This window comes from Bombus vosnesenskii, unplaced genomic scaffold (genome assembly GCF_011952255.1).
Source record: "Bombus vosnesenskii isolate JDL3184/JDL3185 unplaced genomic scaffold, Bvos_JDL3184-5_v1.1 scf7180000013272, whole genome shotgun sequence".
NCBI lineage: Eukaryota > Metazoa > Arthropoda > Insecta > Hymenoptera > Apidae > Bombus > Bombus vosnesenskii.
Genome location: NW_022882930.1, coordinates 2514788 through 2538257, shown reverse-complemented (window position 1 = coordinate 2538257; position 23470 = coordinate 2514788). Strand labels below are relative to the sequence as shown.

At 42.0% G+C, this 23470-nt stretch overlaps 1 protein-coding gene across 3 annotated transcripts in view; it reads right to left on the bottom strand.

The window, feature by feature from the left end:
* Window positions 1-4015, bottom strand: part of LOC117231552 (methyltransferase-like protein 9) — a 43559-nt gene extending 39544 nt beyond the window's left edge. For all 3 annotated transcript variants that reach the window (XR_004492991.1, XM_033490105.1, XM_033490104.1), the window contains exon 1: window positions 3636-4015. Coding sequence is in view for 2 of the 3 variants with exons in the window: in XM_033490105.1 (XP_033345996.1) it covers window positions 3636-3827 (192 nt within the window). In the remaining variant the exon portion in view is untranslated. The remainder of the gene's footprint in view (window positions 1-3635) is intronic.
* Between the last annotated feature and the right edge of the window lie 19455 nt (window positions 4016-23470).

Below are 23470 nucleotides of genomic sequence, written 5' to 3'. Positions count from 1 at the left end.
TACTCTTCGCTAGCGTCTTCTTGTATTAAAAATTGTCCGAGATATCTAGCCTCTTTAAACTCTGTTACGTTGCGTGTCACGACAAGAAAATATTATTACAGTTTGACGTAAGAGACGAGTTACTGTTAGAATTCTTAATGTAGCACGCGACGAACGATCGTGAATAATACGACGGACAAATATTCCCGAAGAGTATCTTTTTTAAATTACAGTAGTATCGTATACGATATTACGTTCTAAAAAATCATTTGAAATTCATTTGCAATTAATATTCGTGAAGTAACGTTTCACTGATAACGCGAAGGACGTAAATAGCAATCGTTGTTCGGATACTTGACCATTATGGTACGCGTCATAGTTAAATTTAACTCGCCATAACACAATTCCGTTTAAATTAGCATCTACTTCAAAACATATCATTATAACACGGAGCTTAAGAAAAAAAAAAGACAGTCTTTGGAAAATATACTCTTCGTGTTTTGCGTTCAAAAATAACATCTTCCTCTCAGATCGTACATAATATTTACATTCTTGCAACAGATGTATCGTCTTATGTTGCGTAAGCGCAACCTCTTTCGCTGATCCAAAATTTTTCATAATTTCAAAATCCATATTCATAATTCCGATATAAATTATTACGAAATATCTGTCGAGATTCCTTGATTGCTAATTCACGTTCCCACAATTATAATACCGCATAAGTAGATACGTATATTTGTACAGTAGCTACTTGTAAAGTCTCCTGGGCCACGAACGACATACTTGGCCATGAAAATTTCATTCGTGTAATTCGTTAAATATTTCATCCATAATACACCAAATGATCTACTTACATTCGCGACGACGTCGCGACGCACCGCAAACGTGAAGGGGTTAAACTTAAAATCGCGTCTCTTAGTTACCAGTTGGGCCTCATCAAGCAAACAGAGAAATTCTATTTAACATGGTCAAAGCGAATCGTCATTAGCCTCGCCGAAGTTGCTCGCAATCAGGACTCCTCTTTGCCACACTTCACGAAGGTAATAAACATTATTATCACGAGCGTTGCTGTTATTATTACGAGCGAGCTCGAGATACGCGTGTTTCGCAAGCTGCCGTGAACTGGTTGGCGACAGCACCGAGGACGAGTTAAAATTCCTAAGAAATGGGACGCGTTGTTTAGGCTACGGGGTGTAAAAGTGTACGGAAACGTCTTTCGGTGGTAGTTGTCTCGGTTGCAGGAGTTTTCTCTTTCTTCCCCTCAGGAGTCTCATCCATCAGTTACTTAATATTTCAAAGCAGCGTTCCACGCGACCCTCTTTCTCTCTATTTTTCCATCTCTTTCCTTAGAGGAGGATCCGCGAGGAAACGAACGGCGCCGCCAGTCTTTTAAAAACCTTAAAACACCACCGGGTCGACGCATCCACGCCACTCGGTCTGAGAGTAAAGTTTTCAGACTGCTCAGGGATATTAGGCGATGGCAGGCACAGAGAACTACCTAGTGCTACGCAAAGAGAGAGGAAAGGGACGGGAGAGAGAGAAAGAGAGGGAGAAAGAGAGAGAGAGAGAGAGAGAGAGAGAAGGTGAAGCGACGTCTCGCCTCGATTTCGGTCGGCAGGGGGTTGAGGCAAATCTCGCGGGGGCGTCCCTCCGCACGAATTTCAAATTTCTCGTTTCACGCGACCGAATGGGATTCTTCCCTTTTCCTGCGAGCACCTGCTCGAGCGAGCGGCCCTCCGAATCGATTTGCTCTCTGTCGCACGCGAAAGGTTCTCGCAAACACCGATAAAAGCTTCTTTCTTCCGCTAGATGAATAAATACGCGATCGGACGCGCCAGTCGACTTTCTGCGGATTTCCAACCTATGCTAGCTACGTAATGGAAAACGTAAAGAGGCGTGTTTCTTTTTTTCTCGTTTTCCTTCTGGCCGCGTGTGAAACGATATAGATGTAAAGGACGCGTTCGAGATCGTCGTGCGAAGGCATGTTCGAAGCTGAGAATAAGTTCAAAGCGAAGAATGGTAGGCGAAAACTCTTCGAGACGTTGCTTGCCTGTGAAATTTGTAAATTCGTTTGGGACGATACTAAGGAAAAATCTGCTCAATTTTGTAGAAAGAATTGAACGTGTATTTAAGTTCTGCGTTCTACTTCCAGGCTTAGATTATATAAAATATGTGTCTGTTTACAAATGTTGAAGAATTTAAGCGATTAATTGAACAACACCTCGTCATTTAAATTTAACCGACTTTACGAAAAATTCAATACCTTTCCTATAAGAAATACAATCATTGAACCGACGATAATACGGAGTATACATCTGTTATAAATAAGTATTGTTTATCACAGTCTCGTTAAATTACCTAACAGAAGGTTAAACATTACGCGTAACTGCTAATTTCAAAATATTTCGAAAGCAACCGCTATCGGTCATAGGAATTTTATGCTTTCGTCGTCTTAGTTTCTTGCATTTCCAAATTCAATTTTTCTCGCAAAAGCGAATTTTACGTTTTAATCTTACTTTATGGTAAAATTAAAAATCTGTTCCTTCCGAACTACACCATTATTTTCAACGTTCCTTGTAATCGCGTAGCATGAGTAACGACGAATCGAAACGCGAACCATCGCACGCTGTTGTCGGTATTAATAGATTGAACGTTTGAAGTTGTGTAACTAGCAACTAGCGCTGTTAGTAGGTTCCAAGTTGGCAGACTTTTGTCTTGTGATCGTTTTCATAGATTCAACGCGATCAACGGTCTCGGCATGATCGCTCGTGACTTCGAGGAGTTGAATTGAAGGCAACCATAAAGATATAATTATAAATAGAGCGAGGCAAGACGCTCTGGACGGTGTTCGGGACTGGCGTTTGAAGATGTTTCAGGAATATCGAGAACGTAATTATCCTGTAATTACTGAGCATGCTCTTGACTCTTGAGTAGCGTCGTTCGCGGAATGAGAGGGCAGTCAGTGGTTGGCCTTGTGCGGTAATTGTACTAATTATTACTGCTCTCCTTGCTCCCTCCCCCTTGCTTTCGCCTTAGTGGCTACTTCCTCCCCCGACAACCCAATTACCCTGCTGGCCCGTGCGCCACTCGGAATTTACTAAGACCAGATTCAAGAGATCCTTCATTCACGGAAAAAGAAATTTCTCCTCGACGTTATTTTAATTAAACGCGACTAAGGTCGACACCGAACGTATCTCTAGTTATCCATCAAATAATACGAAAATAAACGCGCGAATCAGTTGCATTCCAAATTTTGCTATCTTATCTGACCCACTAAACAAATCTTACTTTTCAATATAGCACGATCAAACCTGTATCGAATTTGGAACGGCCAAATTCGTTACGTGAAGCGATAACACGAATTTCCCTTACAACGTTGAAATACATATATATATATATATACATCTATATATAATTGAAAATGAATTCATTGTAAAATTAATATAACAATCGTAGTAATGTTTAGAAAATCGGTTAAATAAAAATGTAATGTAGTTGTGTCATTTTAGCTGGAAGCGCTATAACGTATCTACGGTCCTGAGGCCACTGACGTGACCTCAGGCGGCGATACGAAGAACGGAGTACGCGCGGGTTGGCTACAGATATGTATGCAGGGGATTGAATAGGAAATGTAACCTATTTACGTTAATATTTACCTGGGTTTTGTCGTACGCTTCGAGCTGTTCATCCGCCTTCTGCTTATCATAAAGTAACCTGGCGAGGCTCCCATGTGGTCTATAACTTCTTACGGCTCTACTCGTGGGTGAATCCTGATTGACAGCGGAACAGGTAGTCAAATCCTTGACGTTGCAGGTGCACCGTGGTACAGGCACGTCCACACCCGCCATGCCCACGAGGAGCACGTTAATGACTGCTAGTCACCACACGCGCATCATATGACTATACCCGATACCCAACACTGTAATCTCACAGCTAACACTTTGGTATATGAACAAGAAAAATACGAAAGATGACGCAGTTCACGTAAACACGTCTAGCACGTGGCCATGTTGGCGATGGTGGCGGCGACTACAGGTTGATTAGCGAATTACGTTTCCCGTAAGCAGCTACAGTCGACGATGTAGGAACACGGAATGACTTTTAAACCATCGACGATTTTCCAGGCAAATATGATATTCGACGCGTGTATCTTTCATTTATATAATATAAAGCCAAAACGATTTCAATAATTTCCTAAGAAAAAATAACAATTCTCGATTGAAATGATACGTTAAGGAGACTTGAGTTTCACGAATAGTGCTTGATAATACGTCGATAAATCTGCGGAAATAAACCATTGCGACAATTATACGACTGTTACGAGACTATTGTTCATAACTAATCTTCGTTATAATTGATTTCTGAAAATCCTTGGAAAATTTTATATTTTTATACTGTTATTAACGACAATTACTTACTATTTAAATGATTATATATGCTTCCTTTATTTAGATGGTACAATACAGACTGAAGTATAGCTATAGCATAATATAGTACCAACAATAGCAAATGATACTTATTAAAAAATACTGATAAGCACACTGATTAAAAAAATTTAGGTGACGAGAACATCGACGACTGCGCAATGTCTTCGCAATTAAATTCCACTCCTTTATGTCGCACGGTTTAATTCACACCTAACCTTGATTTGAATCTCATTTCAATGCGCTTCTTAATAGACTTAATAGATTCTAAGTGGAAAAGAGAATGCACGATCTCTTTGTTGAAGTATGAGACAAAGGTAGCGAAAGAATAGTGATTGAGAACAAGAAAGTATGCAAGCGTGAAGGCGAGGAAGAAAAGGACGTATACGAGAAAAAGACAGTGAAATGAATAGAGGTTAAAGAACGCGTCGAGGAGAATCGCGGAACATCGACGTAGTTCTTGACAGTGGACATAAACATACCAGTTCGTATTGTGAGTCATAAACATACACATATACATACATGTGTATTTCACTGGTGATCGTGTATTCTGATATCACTTTAGTTATTTTATAATTGATATTCTTGTCATTTTACCAATTAATTAAAAATATTAGAAGTTGCACGATCTATGGTTACATAAAATTGAATTATTTATCAATTTTTAAGGAGTACTATAGACGATGACGTTGATGGCGTTTCTCAACAACTGCTGATGGGTCCTCCCATTTATAACTACTGTAAGCACACGTCTTGACGCTATGTTTTTCATCGGTGTTGTCACCCCAAAGAATTTTACCGTCATACATAAAAGTTTTACGTGATATAAATACGCCTTAGAGAAAATTTCTTGTACACCGGAGTGCATCGATGAATATTTCAAATACCATATTGACGTACTGCGCGCGCGCGCGCGAACGTTTCTTCCTCCCTTATGCTCCCCATATCGAGTACTGATAATTCATTAATTTATGATAAGCTAGCCTCTCGCCTACAACCTGCATCTCTCCCACCTCACCCCATAAATCATTTTCGCCGCTGACATTAATTGCACGCCGCCCCTCGTTACTGGGAGAAATGAGATTTTTTTAATTGGCAAATTTTTCACCGTAGCTGACACTGTGACACCCTCTCTTGGGGTTATCATTTCTTTTTTCGTATTGCGATTACATCACGCAAAAGGATGTGTATGTGTTTCATACGATATATATGTATTTTTTATATGAAATATTTTCCTTTTTTGCACCTATGATGACCATGATTTTTATGGTTTATTACTAAATGTAATAAAAATACTGAGATTAAATATTAACGCATTTTAAATACATAAGATAAGAAAAATCGAAGTGAAAGTAAAATGACAGAATGAAAACTGTATGTGTCAAATATAATTTTAAAGATATACATATACTTGTTTAAATGATCTGTAAACCATTAGTTATATAAAATATAAATTCAAAGCTCAAGAAAAAGATACAAGATTACTAGTTCGAAATTAATAATCCATTAATCCAATTAAAAATTTTAATAAAGCTGATGTATTGTGATAAACTTCACGTGCGATATATTTAGTACGGATACTTAAGGGTATTATCTTATTTACGAAATAATCTTAATCTCTTAAACAACTGACAATACGATATCATTATGTGAGCAAAAAATGTAAGATAACGAAAGTTCTCGAGTTGTATAGGAAATCGCAACATTCTCATAAAACTATTCGTCTCGTGTACAATACTGTACTTAATTTTACGATCTTTTTTTCAAGTGGTTTATTAGATTCGGAAGCGCGTTGAATCGCGGAAGGTTAAAGAAGGATGCTGCCGCGGTGAGTTGTGTGAGCTCTAACTTGTCCGCGACATGTTTGGACTGTGACCGTCACTTAAAGCTTAAACATGTGGTGCACGTGTCTCCCTTACAAAGCACGCCGTGCCACCGTCCCGTGGTACATTCCACCGATTCGAATCCCTAATCTTCCCTCCGGCTATTCAGAAGTTTCACATACGTCAGGTACTTAAGGAGTTGGACATTAGTGTAACGATATCGTATTCTATTTTTTTTTTTACCCAACGAAGACGATGTACACGACAGTGATCGTGCTACTCACTTATATTTGATGAGTAAAAAGAAAGAACAGATTCTGTAATATTACCAAAAAATTCCCTATATTCTAAAAAACTGATTAGAAATGGATATTTTTCTCTATTAACCATCTGTTTATAATATTTACAGCATTAAATTTTAAAGAAAAAAAAAAGTATTTTTAGGCGGAAATGGAGAGTTTTGTCGTTTAGAAAAAGTGAACATTTTTAAATACTGATCTAGTATTAAGATATCACTGAAATTTATCTCTCGTCGAGTAATTAAGAAAGATTAATAGCCTGTGTATGGATATCGACACGATAGCTAATAATTAGCAGCTCACAGCTGACTAGATTAAGTTCCTCGTAGACAAGTTTCCGTAAATGTTCCAAATGTCACGCGTTTGTACGGAAATTTACATAACTTTCGCTACCGCAATCTGAAACGGCAATTAGTTCCTTATCAAATATTGCATCATACTTTTCTGGTTTTAATTTTTAGTACCGTTCTATAGCATATGCGAATAAAACTTCGTAAGTTATTTTTAAGTATATGAAACCTTGATCTTTTCGTTTTATTCATAAATTCGAAATTTCAAAATTATTTAAACAATGTTATTGAAGTATTCTATAATTTTCTTAAGTGAACGCGGTTGGACGACATTAAGTTAACTATAAATCAGAAACGATTAAACTAAAATCCTTTATTCATGAGAAAGTGATTTAAAACGTTTATGCGAACGGGGTAACTGCTGAAAGCACCAGTTGAAAATGTCAAGGTAAGAATATTAATAGCTTACATGTATAAAATAATTCATTTTACAACAATGTAAGACACATTAATTTTCACGTAGGTAATATTTACTCTATAATATAATATAATCATATCTGTTATTTCTATAATTGATACAAATTATCACTTTTTATTGTTATTTATATTTAGCAATATATATGTTCGAAATTAGATAGCTTTGCATATTAATGGCAAAAATTAATGTCACGTGAAATTTATTTGGAATAATGCAAGAGAGTATTCTTATAATTAATTATACTTAAAAGGTACAAGGTATCATTATTTATTATTTTCGTGCAATTATTTTTACTTAAAACTCTTAATTGCAACTTACCGCTTAATGTATCAACGTACCTCATTTTACATAATTAGAATGCCATCTTTTTTACATCGCCATAAATCTGTCTCTCTAGAAAAAAGTGGTTTCTTTGCAAAATCTTCAACTTGATTTATTTGTCTCTCCTTCTCTTTCAATGAGAAACTTTATTTACCTAAAAAGTGAAAAACAATTGCATGATAAAGAAGTCGGACGAATCAATTTTCATTTCCTTTCCTCATAAAATTAAATATTCGCACACATTTGTATATTTTCTAAGATTATATATTATATATCTCTAAGACTACGTGATTAAATATTCTAATATAACCTCTTTCCTTAAATGTAAAGTGCTAAATTGCTTACCTTTCTCTCAGTACGAAACGCATTAACCTTTTACTATATTATTTTCCTTTCATCGTGAAGGGGCCTTCAAATCTTCAAGAAAACGTTCTATATTATTTTACACACTTTACGCGTGAATCGTGAATCGCCAGTGTAAGTGTAAGTGAAAATTCGTTTTCCACCGAGGGGGTATCGTTCGAGGAAGAGAAGACGTTGTTTGGTGTTCCATGGTTGGAAGGGCCTTAACTCGATAAGTCCTCACGGTACCTGAAGTGAGCTCATAATCGTGAACGAAGCGCGCAACCGCTTATTACAAGCGAGGGCATTGTAAATTTGCAGGGAAGGAGGTTAGAAAGAGGCCGAAACGAGAGAAGGATGGACGCACAGAGAGATCCAGTAAGTTGGAAAGAGAAGAGAAATAGAAAGGAAAGTGGTTGAGGGAGGCTGAGAGGAGTCGAAAGGACAAAGCAGCGCGAAACGTGCCCCCCAGCCGTGTTTCCGAAGTTCTCGTTCTACGTTGAAAATTTATCGTTTGGCTCGAAGAGAAAACGCAGGCGATCGGTCTCTGTGTGGTTTTATTGCGCCGTTCTCGTCGATCGACAAATCCAGATTTTACCGAAAGCCGGTGTTTAAGATAATAAGGACATTTTTTTAAGGACGCGTAATTAGCGGTACAGGGAGTGGGAAACGTTAATTAGCCTCGGCAGAGGTGCAAACCGTTATTAACGAAACTCGTACGTAGACACGGACGCGGATGAACAGGTCGCATGCGTGTGCGCGCGTCGATGAATTATCGTACCTGTAATTACGTAGCTGAAACCCGTGGTTTGTGTGTGTACAATCGTGCTATCGGGCGATATTCTAAAAGCGGTAAAACGGGTTAAATTCCTCGCAGGCTTCGAGAAATAATTTAATTACACCCAGCTAACGATAATTGCCGGAACGATAATTCGATGTTAACCCACACCGAACCGAGAGTGTACATTTCCTGCGCACGGCGCTGCGGCTTTCTTATTTCACGCATACGCGACTTGTCGGCCGGCGTTGCCGAGTTTCAATTATCCGACGAATAAAAAGTTGCTACTTCGCTTATAAATCATCGCTACGTTATTATGATTATCTTCTAATTTATGAAACCAACTTTCCCTTCCAATTTCGACTTACTGATCGATGTTTTAAATTTTAAAGGACTATGCTTTTCGTCGGTCATTGGTTTGTTCGTCCACCGAACAGGCGGCGCCTCAAACGTCAATTATACGTAAAAGTTCGTCGACCCGACATTGCCGATCGTACAGAAACATCCACCTAACCTTAACCTAACGACAAATTGTCAGTAGTTTCCCTTGTGGGGAAAAGATCAGTTAGAAACAATTAAGTCGGTCTGTGCAGCAGCTTAAATCAGAAACGACACTAATACGTCTTCCGTAAGTTTCTCTTTCTCTGTGTTTCACCTTGCCCCTCCTACCTAGCAGTCAGGTCCGGCTGTCTGATTACAGGGGAACACCGAAAGGAGATCCACGCACCGATCCCTGCTGTTTCTCTCTCCCGGCTCGTTCTTCTTATCCCTCGTAATAATAATTACCAACACACCGCGGTGCAGGCACACCGAGAAACCAACGGCAGCAGCAACACGGAACGAACAGCTATCTAAAAGGTGAGGTCGCCGGCGCTGATGTTGCTAGTGGTGGTGAGGGTTCACACGTGGAGTGATGTATGCCCCGTGTGCGGCACGATGCGTAACACGGGGAGCCTATACGTCTACATGCCCTGAGGCTTCCAAAGTCGAGCCTTCTCCGCTGCTCATGTCATACATGCATACACGTGGCGCGACACGCGTACATGTGCTCATGTGTGCGTGTGCGTGCCGTGCGTGCATCTAGAAGAACCGAATCGAACTTCTTCTCGCGCGAGAACGCCATTTTATGAGTTCGTGTTGTTTGCTCGACCGACAGAGGAGCGCCAGGCGTCGTTGAAAAATTATGGAATCTCGTTGCTTATGGGTCGCGGGTACTCTCATTAGCGGAAGATTAAAGTGATTACGCTCCACGTGAACGTACGTTTCTCGAGCGTAGATGGAAGGTGAATTGCATGATAAATTTTAAAGTTCTCTCGTAAAAACGTGGCGAGGTGGGCGCGATGCTCGATTTGGAAGCCAAACTAGGCGTTTCAGAGGTTATACACACGACAAATTAGAGGGGCGTGAGAATTCACCGGATTATGCCTCTTAACTTCGATCGCGGTATCGAAGTATCGTTTAATCACGCGTTTTGGTTTGTCGTATCGATACCTGGTTTAATAATTTGGAATTATGATGACTTTTGTGTGAGTATCGGTTAACTTCCTATACTTTTTCAGTGTATTTATCCTTAAAGTTGGACCAACGAGAAAAAGAATTAGATAACGTATGAATAGGTTAGAATTAAGTTTCGAATTTAATACTTTTTTTGAATAGTTTAAGATTTAATTATGCAGTCAAAAGAACATTAGCTCGTTTGTTCGAACCAGACTTTCATCAAAGTTTAGATAGGTAGGAACGCCAAAGAACTGAACAAAATGCTAAGATATACACAAATAATAATAAATAAAATAGTAATCAAATTTACGATACGTTTACTAGATTGCATGAAATAAAAATTGAGTCATGCTAGCGATATCGATCTAACCCAAGCTACAAACTATTTATTTATCTTTTTTTATTTATATTAAAGACGATTAACATCGATCAATTGAATTTAGGTTGGGCTGTATAAAAATGTAGCCACCTGAGATGCCAGAATAAAATGTAATGGAAACTGAATCTAATTGAAGGCTTATATGAATTTCTCGGAAACTAAGACCGTACGGCGGCGAATGGCAACATATGTCAAGGTCATTAAAATCGACGAGGTGTGTCCTGATGTAAATATTTATGTAAAAGCGAGACTTGACTGATACACATAAAATTCGGGTAGTATGCATATTAAACGAGCGGATGAGGTACCTAGCTCGAAAACTCAGCCGCGTAGCCGATGTACGTCGATTTCTTTGAAGTGGCGCTGCATAATTTTTCGAAAACGTATCTCATGGAAAAGGTCTTTAAAATTTCGTTGGGCATCAACAACCGTTATAAATCACGCCTAATCGCGTTTTTTAAACACTGCTCGTCAGTTCATCCCTCAAGCGAGCAAAGCGTTTCTCTTTCCTCACCGAGTCTTTTAGAAGACCGACCAACTGTATGAATTGAAACGTATAGAAAAATGACGATCAGAAATACTTTTTTTTGTAAATTCTCCTTAGAATCCTTTATTGTTTATATCATCTTTTCGCGATGTACAAACTTATTTAGCTTCAAAATGTAATATAAAGAGAATCTTGTAAATAGGCAGTAAACCAAAATTTTGCCGCAAGAACTGCTTGCCCGCGAAAAACAGAAAATGTGTCTTATCGTCTTTTTCATTTGTAGTCTTCGTGTAGAATCACTCAAGTTTCCCTTCTATCTTTTTCTCTCTTACTTACGTAGTCGTAATACGTAAAACGTTCCCGCCCCTTCATAACGATCGAGTTTTCGAGATTTATTTGGTGCGTGGCTGGTACTCTACACGAGACATGGCCAATCTTAAGGTAATCCTGTTTTTCAGGCCGTTCAATCAGCAAACCTGGGAAAAAGAAGTTTTGGGAATCGTGGCGCGTATAAAGCATCGAAGGTGCTAACCGATGCCCGAGCGCAGGTACACTCGTACGTCTTCGGGGACGGTGAGGATCAGGGTCGTTAACACTGGTTCGCGGCGGGTACATCGACGTCCGACGGGGGTCGGCACCTTCTTTTTTCGATTCTACATACGTACCGACGGATATACACATTGATTGCATTTTTGCGTCCGTGCCGGGTAATAATGCTAATTTGGTAAGTAGAAATGGGCATCAGCGGGCGGTCAGCCAGACCATGGAACACACGGTAGCACGGGTAGCGCTAATGCCTCGTTTTTGTCCTCTTCCCTCCTCGGTTTACCTCCACCTCCTCCTCCTCCTTCTCTTGTTCTTTCAGCCGCTGTTGCTTCGTTCTCCACCTTCTTGATCCGCTACCACAGGTCTTCCCCACCTCCTTTTGCCTCTCCATTCTCCTTCACCGCCGCCACCTCGGCGTTCTTCGTCAGACAAGCCGCCAGCTACGGCGGCAGGCGACATAATGACGGCCAGACCTCAAACCTCAAACCTCCTAACTGAATCATGAGTCCTCTTGGTCGTCCGCACCCGGACGGCTTCTCGACTCGCAGCTAGCGGCGCAGCTTCTCGATTTACCTCGCGGTGGAGCCTGCTGCGGCCCCCGATGTCGGCTCGTTTTGTCTTTTTCCTTTCGGCGACTCGCCAGGGCCCGATGTTTCTGTCGTATTGAATCGCAAACAGCCAAACAGCGAAAGGAGCAGAGCTCCGGACGAGCAACTCTCTCTTTCTTTTCTCCCTTTATTTCCCTTTCTCCACGTAGATCCCGCTTTTTCGACCAATAAAACCAGGTAGAGGCATTTTGTTGAATGATTGCGGGCCGTTTTAATTTCCCCCGACGAGCTTTAGATTGAGAGAGGCGGCGGATGCGCGCAGCCGAGTCATCCCCGCAGCTTGTATTTATGTCCCTCGAGCAGATGACACCGAGAACATCGTAATGATAAACAGATTTTGTTTAATTTGGACATTAGGTTCGCTGGGATGTTTGTTGGGCGTTTGTATTTTGATTATAGGCTTGTGCGATGAGTAATAGCATGAAAGAAGTCGCGTTATTAATGATTAAACGTCGTTAAGATTTGCCTTTGGAATCTGACTATTTCAAAAGTCAGTGAAAGCACGAAAGAAGAGCTTTCCAACATTGTATTTACGCCTATTAGTCGCACTTTCTTAATTTGAAAATTCAGAACTAAACAATTCAATATAGATTTTATCATAGTCGACGGTAGATAAACATTTTATCGAGCGTTATTTTCATTTCTTTATTTAACGCGTAACCGATAGTAGTTTTAAGTATTTTGTTCGTAGATTTAAGCAAACGGTTTTGTTGTGGCAACCCTACATTCAATGTATTTCTCAGGCGGTGGATGTTGCTGGGGTAGGCTGTCGAAAACTTTCTGAAAACCTTTATAATGGTTCCGATAAAAAGCACCCCTACGGGACACATATGCTACAGTGGTTTTTCTTTCAAACCACAAGTCCGCTCAATCTCCTATTTGATTCTGGCGACAGGTAATCGATAACTGTGCGATTGGCGTCCATCAGATCGTCATCCTGCGAATCTCCTAATAAATATAGTTTATTAGCGCGCATCGTTTGACTTTTCCGAATGTTTAGATCAGGAATACGATATATTCGTTAATGTTTTTTGTAAAATGGATTCAACCTTAGAATCGGTAGCAAGATATTTATAGCTTTAAAATTATAATATAAGTGTTAACATAATAATGATAATTACGATATTGTTAACAATTTTATCACATACTTAAGGAGTAATCTACAACGTGTATTTTTTTTTTTTATCAAAAAAAGCAACTTTAAAAATAAACGCGAAGCATTTTGACGAAGATGGTTCCTTGGTAATGGCAGTCACGTACAGTTTTCTCTCTGACTGAAATGTCGAAGTCGATGAGGCTAGAGAGCTCCCTATCACATTGTAACTGTTACTGCTTAGGGGTTTTAAAAGGGGGTTGAAAGGACATTATGTCGACGAGCGAGAAAAGGGACGGCAGTCTACGAAGTTAGAGCACGAAACTCTAACCACGGTATGAAAAATGTTGTGACGTTGCTTTCAGCTGTTCATTGTCGAAATAGCGATAAATTAGTTGCAGCGACTTTAAGAAAGAGAATATCAGGCAATACTTTTCCACATTTATTTTACATTTCATCTATTTTTTTTAAAATGTGTATCGGCATTCAATGAATATTTTTAGATCCAATTTTTGTCAACCAATTTTATTAAATAATGCTTTTCGCTATAGCTTTGTTCTACATATATCTGTCTACCGTTCTATCGAATAACAGTACCAGATATCAACCGTGTGAGTCGACGGTATTTCACCGTTCCATTTTTTTATTTTTGACATTTGTCTTGAAATCAATATCGTACGATGTGATGTTTGTATTTCTGTTATTGCAAACCGAACGTGATTCAACAAGACGATATTTGGCATTAATCTCCGTTTAAAATACTCGGAAGAAAAAAAGCTGTAATCAAAATTGAATTCATCTTACTACGCTATCAATTTTCTGATCGAACGATGAAAAACTACACGAGGGTAACAACCTGTCGCCGTAATTTCCATATCTATTGCTTATTTCAGGCGCAAATTATCTTAGAACAAGGCTCGTTAAGTCAGACGTTGGTCGGAACGTGTGTCACGAATTTGCAAATGGCGTGAAGCTGACGAGACCAAAGAAGCGGCAACCGTGACTCGAAGTCACGGGCAAGAGAACGCGTGACAATAAGTGCATCGACTCTTTGAACGTGTCAGTCGAAAGTCGGAGCTCGCGAAGAGGATCTGTCGTCACTTGGTTGGTATAGTTGATTTCTTCGACAAGATGGAACAGACTGGCGAAAGAAAGAGGAAAACAGACTATTCCGTGGACCGTGACGGCGCACATACCGTCTTCGATATGGCATATACGAGGAAGAGTACTACCGATGGCCTGGGAATTTTCGTCGCGAGGATCTCTAACGCGGATCCGATGTATCTTCTCGAACGAAGAAGATCGAAAGCGCGAAAACGAAGCAGATAGACGGAAGAGCGAGACCGAGGAGACTGTTCGGAAGAAACAGAGAGAGAGAGAACAAGTAGAAATTGCTGGAGGTTTGAAGAGGCGCGAGTAATTTTGATAAAACAAGTAGGGAGATCGGTAGCTGAAACGAAGAAGGAAAAAACGAGGACGGTAAAGTATGGGTTAATTTGCTAGAAGGGGATGGGGATTGTAATTCCACGTGACGAAAGTTGGCGCAATATCGCATTAATCTTCGGGGATAGACGTACATATGTATCGATCGTTGTTGGAAAGGGTCAGACTCGGGGATCGACTGGAAATCGATTCCAGCAGGGCGATTCCGGAGTATAAACACTTTATACCTCCGCGATCTTTCGCCCCTTATTTCCTTCTTCTCTTTCCTTCTCTTCTCTTATCCTTCGATACTTGGATCGAGCCACCGTGTATTTCAAACGTACTCCTTTTCCTGGCGGATTTCTATAAAACGAGGCGAGAGCAACACGGCGTTGAGGCCGCGGCGAAGGGGGCAGAAAAGAGCGCGACGACATTAACCAAGAGACAGGAATGAAAGGATAAAGGAGAGATAAATCCTAGAATTGTAACCATCGGCAAGGTACTCGCGCGAACTAGCGGAATGGGGCCGAGAGGGGAAGAAGGAAGGAAGAAGGGACGAAGAAGGGGCGAAGAAGGGACGAAGAAGGAACGAAGAAGGAACGAAAGAGCGATTCGAGATGGAAGAGGATCGAGGGAAAAGATCCTCTCTGTGTCGGTGGATGTAGAGGGGAAAAATATAATGGTGGCTGGGGCGAGGAGGGGGATATACCTACCATCGATGGATATCGAGTAGGCGAGTTGGTACGTGAGATAATAAGGCGTGCTCGGGCATGCCGATGGAAACCGCACGCGGCATTATTCAAATTGAATCCGGTAAGAATTATTATTGGCGGGCAAGTCGGGGCCGAGCCGGCTCATTCCGCGGGCGCATTTGCGAATACGAGGAGGAAAAGAGGAGCTGTAGGAGTCAGGTAGAAGTAGGAGGAGGAGGAGGAGGAGGAGGAGGAGGAGGTGGTGGAGGAAGAATAAGCAGGAGAGGAGAGGGAGAGAGGAAGCTAGAGAGAGAAAGAGCGTGGTGGTGGTGATGGTGGTGGCGTTCGAGGTGGTTCAGGTGGAGGGAACGACCTCGCCATCACGACCTCGCCGTATGATCCACTGCAGTATCGCTCGATGACCCTGGTGTCATTACGCCTCACTCTGGACGTCATTACGCTAATGTCCATCTCCTTTTCTTCTTCTTCATCCTCGAGACCCGATGCCTTTCGTTTCTTCTGGTCACCACACCTCCACGTCGAAGGATACTTGACACGGTTCGCGTTCCAATCCTTGAACAGCCGATGCCCTTGCCGCCTCCAACCTTCCTCGAACGACGCGCGTAAGGCTATTTCGATTGGTACTTAACCTTCGAGTCTTTTCGCCTTTTTCTTCCTTTTTTTTTACGCCTCTCTTTGTCTCGTTACCAGGTGGTCATTCCTGTTTTCATTGTGTTTCGATTCTAAGGCACCTCGGGGATCGTGTGTCCACTGAGATCTTTAATGGATGTATCGTTACGTCGTGTTGTTTATAGCGTTCTGAAGGGATTTTTGAAATCGCAGATGTTTATTGATTTTGAGCGAACAAAATGGCAGAATGGATGTTTCGATAGGCGCAAGAATTGCGGGTATTAAATGCTTGGATGGTTTAAGGTTTACCAATTCATTTATCGGTGATTATTAACTATTAATTTTTAGACGTGGAGATATATTCTCGAAGGTGGAAATGCGAGGCTTGGTTGGAAACTAGTAGATATTGTTATTCCTACACAGGTGATTCCTTGCAGAAACCGATAAACGCGGTACAGCTGGTAACTTATTAATTTTATTTGTTGAGTTATCGAGCAAGTTTCGATCGCTGAACCGTAAAAAAATGTATGCCATAAGGGATGAGATAACGTTATTCCAAACGTTCCATCTTTACCACACGCATGACCCAACATCTAAGCCGAAAATCCTCTCACGAAGAGAACAATGCTCGCTTACATAAAGAAGACTAACCCTGAAGAAATTACTGGCGGTATCCCATTCGTATTCGAAACGAGACGAGCTGTTAACGAGGCGCGCTTGCCACTCGAATTCGCGACCAGAGGTGGTTCCGTCGTCCACCACGCATTCCGTTTCTTCTTTCGTCTATGCTCGTGTTCGCCTCGTTCTATTCTCTCTCTTTCCCATTTCCTAACCGTGTTCGCCTCTCTTTCTGTTATTCTACGTTGCAGAAGGCATCCTGGCGAGGTGTTTGGACCGCAGACCACACCGAGTCACGCACAGTAATAACCCTTGGCGAGGGTGAATACGGTTACCTACGGCCTACGGTTACCAGTCGGGTTAAAGCCCTACGGAGTTTCGTTCCGGCCGCTATACTTGTTTTTACGGTTCATAATTCAGCCGAGTGTATTTCAAACGCCTGCCAATGCGGGACCGTAACGTCGATGCGCTTGTGTCGTCGTTCGAACGGAGCAAACCCCGCATTACGAGGCGTCACTTTGGGCCCCGGGGAGATTTAAGCTCGTCGTACGCGACGCGAAAACTCGTCACCCACGATTGCCCGGTTATTTATGCACTTCGTCCACGGCCGGACGTTCGGGAATTAGCCACGAGGCTAACCGAACGAAATGTGCGGTCGCCGCGCGGCTCCTTCGACCGTTTACAGCCCGATGGAAATATGTCGCGCACGCCGGACAATGAGGGTCAGCCGAGTAATGAAATACGATCGAACGGCCGATAAATCTTGGTAGAACGGTCCGTTGTTCCGTAAAGAATCCGAAACGTCGATTACGATGGACAGTGGGGACGAACGGCAAGGGTTACGCGCCGCGAGATGCCACTTTGTTGTTTCAGGGTGGAGAAGCGTTCGGTGGTTAGGTCTCTGAAGCTTTCTCACGACGATCGTATGTACGCGAGCAACGCGACGAGAGAACGCGATAAGTTTATTTCTCGTTTCTCGTAGTAGAATAATTTCGAAATTTGTTGCATCGTTAACCGATTCTTTATCCTCTTTGTCGGTCAAGGGTAAAGAAGACTTTAGAGAGTCGAATTTTCAAACTTTCTTACGATGATCGCTAGGGGGTAATATGATGGGTAAGAGATTCTTTTTGTTTTTTTTTTATAGCTGTTGTACATCGATAATGGTTCGATGATAGCAACGAACGTGTTAAGAGCGAAGAAGGCTTGGATGGTGAGAGTCAAGATTTTGTAGCTTTCCTACAACGCACGTGAAGGTAGAGAAAAAAAGGTACGAGTAATAAGTCATATATTTTGCTCGTTTTAAATTTTGACTCTATACTACAAAACCATTTTTTTTATTTCATTTTAGGATCGAACAGGTATGGACTACATGTCTCAACGACACGCAGCAAATTGCAATGTTACAAACTGTCCACCGAATCTCTTTCGATTGTAACAGCGCGGCGTATCTTACAATTCGTTACAGTCATGTCTGTCAAATTTCGAGGCTCACCTCGAGTAGTCAGTCGAGCATGATAGTTTATTGTTCCAGTATACGAGTGTACGAACACTGATATAAACACAGGCCAGTTCTATGGCGTGTATGGTGTACAATTCTGGTTTACGGTACGCTTGAACATTCTCTGTGCAGAGCACAATGCATATACGTTATGTATGTATATAAAAGAAGAAAAAGAAAGGGAGAGAGATGCCTCGGAGGTGTTACGGCGTAACTCCGTCATTATCCTCGGCGGCCGTGATCGTCCGGGGAAAATTATATTCAGATGAGAAGGAAATCAATTCCACGATAGAATCGGCGAGCCTTCGATTAGAACCGAAGCTGGTGCGGGAAATGCAACGGAAAGTGGATTAAATTCCAACGGATGTTTCTTTTTCGAGTATTACCGTCGAGAACATTGCTTCCTCGGAGGCCAGATCGTCTTCGACGTTTCCAGTCGGTGAGTCATTTAAAATATTTCTGAAAATATCTGAAACGTCTTATATTTTCTTCTTTCTTTTGTACGACGAGTAAGCGTTCGTTAATTTTAATATCACGCTTAGTTAGAAGTTTTTGCTCTTGAATTACAACATTAATTTCGTTTAACGTCGATCGTTCGTTAAATTTTTGGAAATATTACTCGGTGAATATTTGAAATGAAATTTGTAAATATCTAATTGTAGAATGAAAATATTAATTCCAAAGTTTAAGCTGCTTTCTATTTTGATCTTCTCTGAAATTATTCTTTAGATTTGTTTATTTTAGTAATAATCGTTACTTCTGCCTATACATTTTGATATTACATTGCAATATCTGGATCATTCGAGTAATTACAAGCGCTACTATAAACGAATTCGAGGAAAGAGCGTAAAACATCGATATGAAGCCACTGAAAGTATCGCTTAAATACCTTCCGATCGTTTTACAGCGTTATAGGGAAACATTTAGCCATACGATCTTCCTGTCCCTTCTTTCTTTTTTAATTTTCCCTCCTCTTCCTCGTCCCGCTTTCGGCCTGGAGCCTCTCTCCAGTTCTCTCTACTTACATTCCGCAGCCGGCTCCGTAGCGCACCGTGGCTTAATTGGCGATAAAACCTCGCGGCCTCGTAAAAAAATCTCGCCTACCCCTACATTGTATTAATTAGGGCCCTTATAATGCCTTAAATAAGGCGTAGCTTAGTTATGGGTTGGTCGAGGCCGAGTTGCGCCGTGTTATCTCGCTGGTTAACCACCCCGCCGCCTCCGTGTCCATCCTTTGCCTCTCCATTCTCTCCTTTGTCCATCTCTTTCTTTCTTTCTCTCGCGTGTTCCAGAGATACCTGAACGACCAATTATCAGCCATAATATCATCGAGGCCCGGCGGGCTCGGATTAATCGTATCCGGTTTCCTATCTCGCGGAAAAAGCGCTATAAAAGAATTTTCTGCCGCGGGAGATACGACTGGACGTGGCGGTCGTAATAAAATCTATCGGCCTATCGACCGTCCTTGACGATGCTTCGTGCTGGTTCGAAATCGTCCGCGCGACGATCAAAAATTTGTCACGTGGATCCTGTTCTAAGTATTTAGACGAAATTTGTCGAAATTCGATTCTATATCGTAGCGTTTATCTTGTAATACGGAGGATTCTGTACAACTAGTTTATCCAGTTACACCGTAATCCACGTTGCTTTTCTTCTAAATATTTTCGCGGAACTTTTACAAAGTAGATTTTACATCGTTTTCCAACTAAACTCTGACGTCGGTCGTATCGTAAGTTCGTGGTAGAAATTTTTACGAATGAAATTTTGTGTTACGGCATATTATGACGGTTAACTCGTATTAATACAGAACGTTTCAAGTAGCTCCTTCGCTCAAACTTTAGCTGCATCAACAAGGGATTCCAAGTAGTTGGTCTCCGGTCAAACTTTGATCGGTATTGGCTTCGGGCGACTCAGGTATTAGAGCTACTCATCTCGAAACGGTATTTCCGTATCGTGCAACGATTTAAATATTACACGTTAATCTTTTTCTTTCTCTCCGCTTCACGGAATGTGCACGCGCGCACGATGACTGGAACGCGGGAAACGCGTTTAAATGGTCAGCGGGATGATTCGGTGCTCTTATTACAACGTCTGCTACACGCGAATGTTGCCCCTAATGATAGTCCGCTTAGTGGGATGATTACAGCCAGCAGAGAATACGGCTATCGAACGGCGTGGCGGAATCGATGGATTACGAAAATAAATCGAACGCCGCGATACACCTCTTTAAGGATGTTACGCTATGATTTAATATGCCCGAATCTCGGCGCCACGGTGATTCGTCGCCTGCGGCCTTGCTCTTCGTTTTGATTGTACGTTCGTTTAATTTTTCGTCGCCGCATTTTGCCAGCGAAACGCGTATTTCGTTTAAATCCCTATTTTCATCCTAAATATCGACCGATAATCGCTGAACAACCGAGAAACGGAAATACAGGGTGTTTCAGGGATTATAGGCAAAAGAACGTAACCGGCCAATAGAATTCGCGGAAAGGGAATAAATCGGTTTCGATAAATGTAGACCCGCGGTCTACAGGTTGATTTTAGACGTTTAATTTTTTTAACTTGGAAAGTTTCTCGACCGTACGACTAGGAGCTATATTATACAATATTCGTTATTTCGTGGCTTCTATATGAGATTGATATTTCTAGAACCATCGTTACTCGTAAGTATCGTTATATCGTGTATCGTATATTATACATAGGCGTATTGTGTATCGTATTTGTGAAAAATATCTATATATAGCTCAATACGTGCCGTTTGAACGGATTTTAACCATTCGGAACAAAAATTGCGATAAAAAGACAACGATAACATAATTTGGAACCAAACGGGTTAAACCAATACCTACTATATATATATATATATACACACACACACACACACGCATATATCAGTATCACTTAAGAGGGATAATTGCTCGTCGCTACATCAACGATTCTTCCTTTCTAATGGCTTCCATTAAAACGATTCGTTTTAATGGAATCGCGCTAGTAAGTTGATTCAGAGTTACGGAGATCGGGTTGTAACCCTGTCGATTCCTGGGCGTAAACGGCACGCGCTTGGGTGGGTCTGGAACCAGGACTCATTGGACCCGACTTCTTTCGTTCGATTCTTATCTGGTCCGAGGCCGCATATAATTACAATTAAAAGAGATGGTCGTCGATAAGGGAAGAGGACCTCCGTGTGTCGAGGGGTTCTTCTTCTTAGGCCCCGGCTATATCCTCCCTCTTCTGCCTATCTTCTTCTTCGTTCTATCGCCTGTTCACTCAGGGGTCCAGTCGATGCACCCACCTATATGGTTATAAAAGGGATGGTCAGGGGAGGCCCGGATTACAGGGGGGAAGGGAAGAATGGTGGCATAATATCCGCTTGAACTTAAGTTATATTCCTCCTCGTGCAGCCGAGATATCGGTGCGGAGGTGGAGTTCGGTTCGAGGGTATGCTAATTCCGGCCTCGGGCCACCACGCAGCCCTTAATAGCCAGCTGAGCAGCTCTTATGCCAGCAACTAGCGCTCGTATATACAGCGTAGAGGGACGGTGTGCATCTCTCGTAGTTATAGAGGTCTCCCGGAGTCGATGGTACCGTCGGCGAGAATCACCGGTTTTTCGGAATGTTAATGTCCCGGTAGAGGCGCCCCTTGCTCGGCTCATGTCGACGATTAGCGCTCGTACGTGTAATTGGGATAATGCGTCGGGACTCTCCTTCTCCCTTCCTCTTCTTCTCCTCTATTACTCGTTTTCCAGGTATTCGGGACTTTTTATCGTATTTAAGCGAGGGAGTTTAAATGGCCGTGTACGGATACCTCCGGGGGTATACGTGCGCTTCCAATGGCCGCGTGATTGCTCTATCTCTGTTTCTCTTTCGCGCGCCGTTCCGTCGTTTTTAGCCAGAATTTCAGCTCGTGACTTTCCGCTCTTTGGATAATCCACGGAGCGGATTACCTACGCAGACGAATCGGGATCCTGCGGTTCCGGGAACCCCGTGTTTTCGAAAACACGGTTTTCAACAGAGATTGCTCTTCCTCTTTATCAACTTATTCATTTTCACCGGCTTCCTCTTCTTCTTCTTCTTCTATTTTAGCCTTTCTTTTAAGGATTTTGTCCTTCTCTTTCTTCTTCTTCTTCTTCTTCTTCTTCTTCTTCTTCTTCTTCTCGCGATAGAGGAAGCTTTTCTCGTGCAACGAGTCGTGCCATTCGAACGATCGTTATCTTTCCTTTCTCGTTACAAGGCGATAAGCGAAATAAGACAGGAAAATCTTGAACGTTTTTCACCTTGTAAGTAGGAGGTTAAGTAGTTTGGTCCTCTCGCGAGATTATTTTCAAGACGCCGGTATATTTATTAACGCCAGAGGTTTCAAGATATAATTTGCAAGGGGAAGCTAATTTTTATAGGTAGAGCATATATCCCGGACATTCGGTACGACGTTTTAAACAAAAACTAGACAGATTTCAAAATACAGATTCGCGAGTTTGATACATCTTGCCTAAACAAAAAGCGCAAACCTGAAACGACGGAAGTGTCGTTCCAAACTGCATCTATCCGGAAACGCTTCGAAGTTCACGTCGAAGGATTCCTACAACTTCGAGACCTGTCTCGGAACTGTCTTTCATCCCGATCACGATTTCCAACCGGGAAGACTGACTCCATCGGTCGTCTTTGGGTGCCCCCTCTCCTCTCCTCTCCTCTCCTCGTACCAATCGCTCGTTCCAAACGCGATACGCGGTTCGGTCGCGAAGCGCACGATCGATCGTTATTTATCGACTAATTCGTCTCCATTTAGAAAAAACATCTGCCGTTTCCGAACGAGGGCTTTTGCACCGCGAGCTACGATCCGGGGCCCACGGCGAATAATTCTTAGGAGAGAACGATCCGACGCCAGCCGACGATTCCTACCTCATAGGCAGATAATCGCCTTTGATTTCTCTCTTCGATTCCTGCTCTCTACCCTCCCCTCCTCCGCTCTCTCACCCCCGGTTACCCTCCCTCGCCCTTCATCTCCTTCTGCTCGAGTCCGCGCGATCGGAGATCACTCCCTTCTTATATAATTACCTTATTTCCGAATAATTGGCCAATTTATACTCGAGTCCCAGCTGAAAACAATCCACCTCTCTCTCTCCCCCTTCTCTCCTCCGGTCTCGCTCTCTTTCTCTCTCTCTCTCTCTCTCGCTCTCTCTCTCTCTCTCTCTTGTCGGCGTTCTTTCGTCCTGCTTGGTCTCTCACCGTGGACCCTGTATACACCGTGTGCCCCATAGGGCCCCGTAGA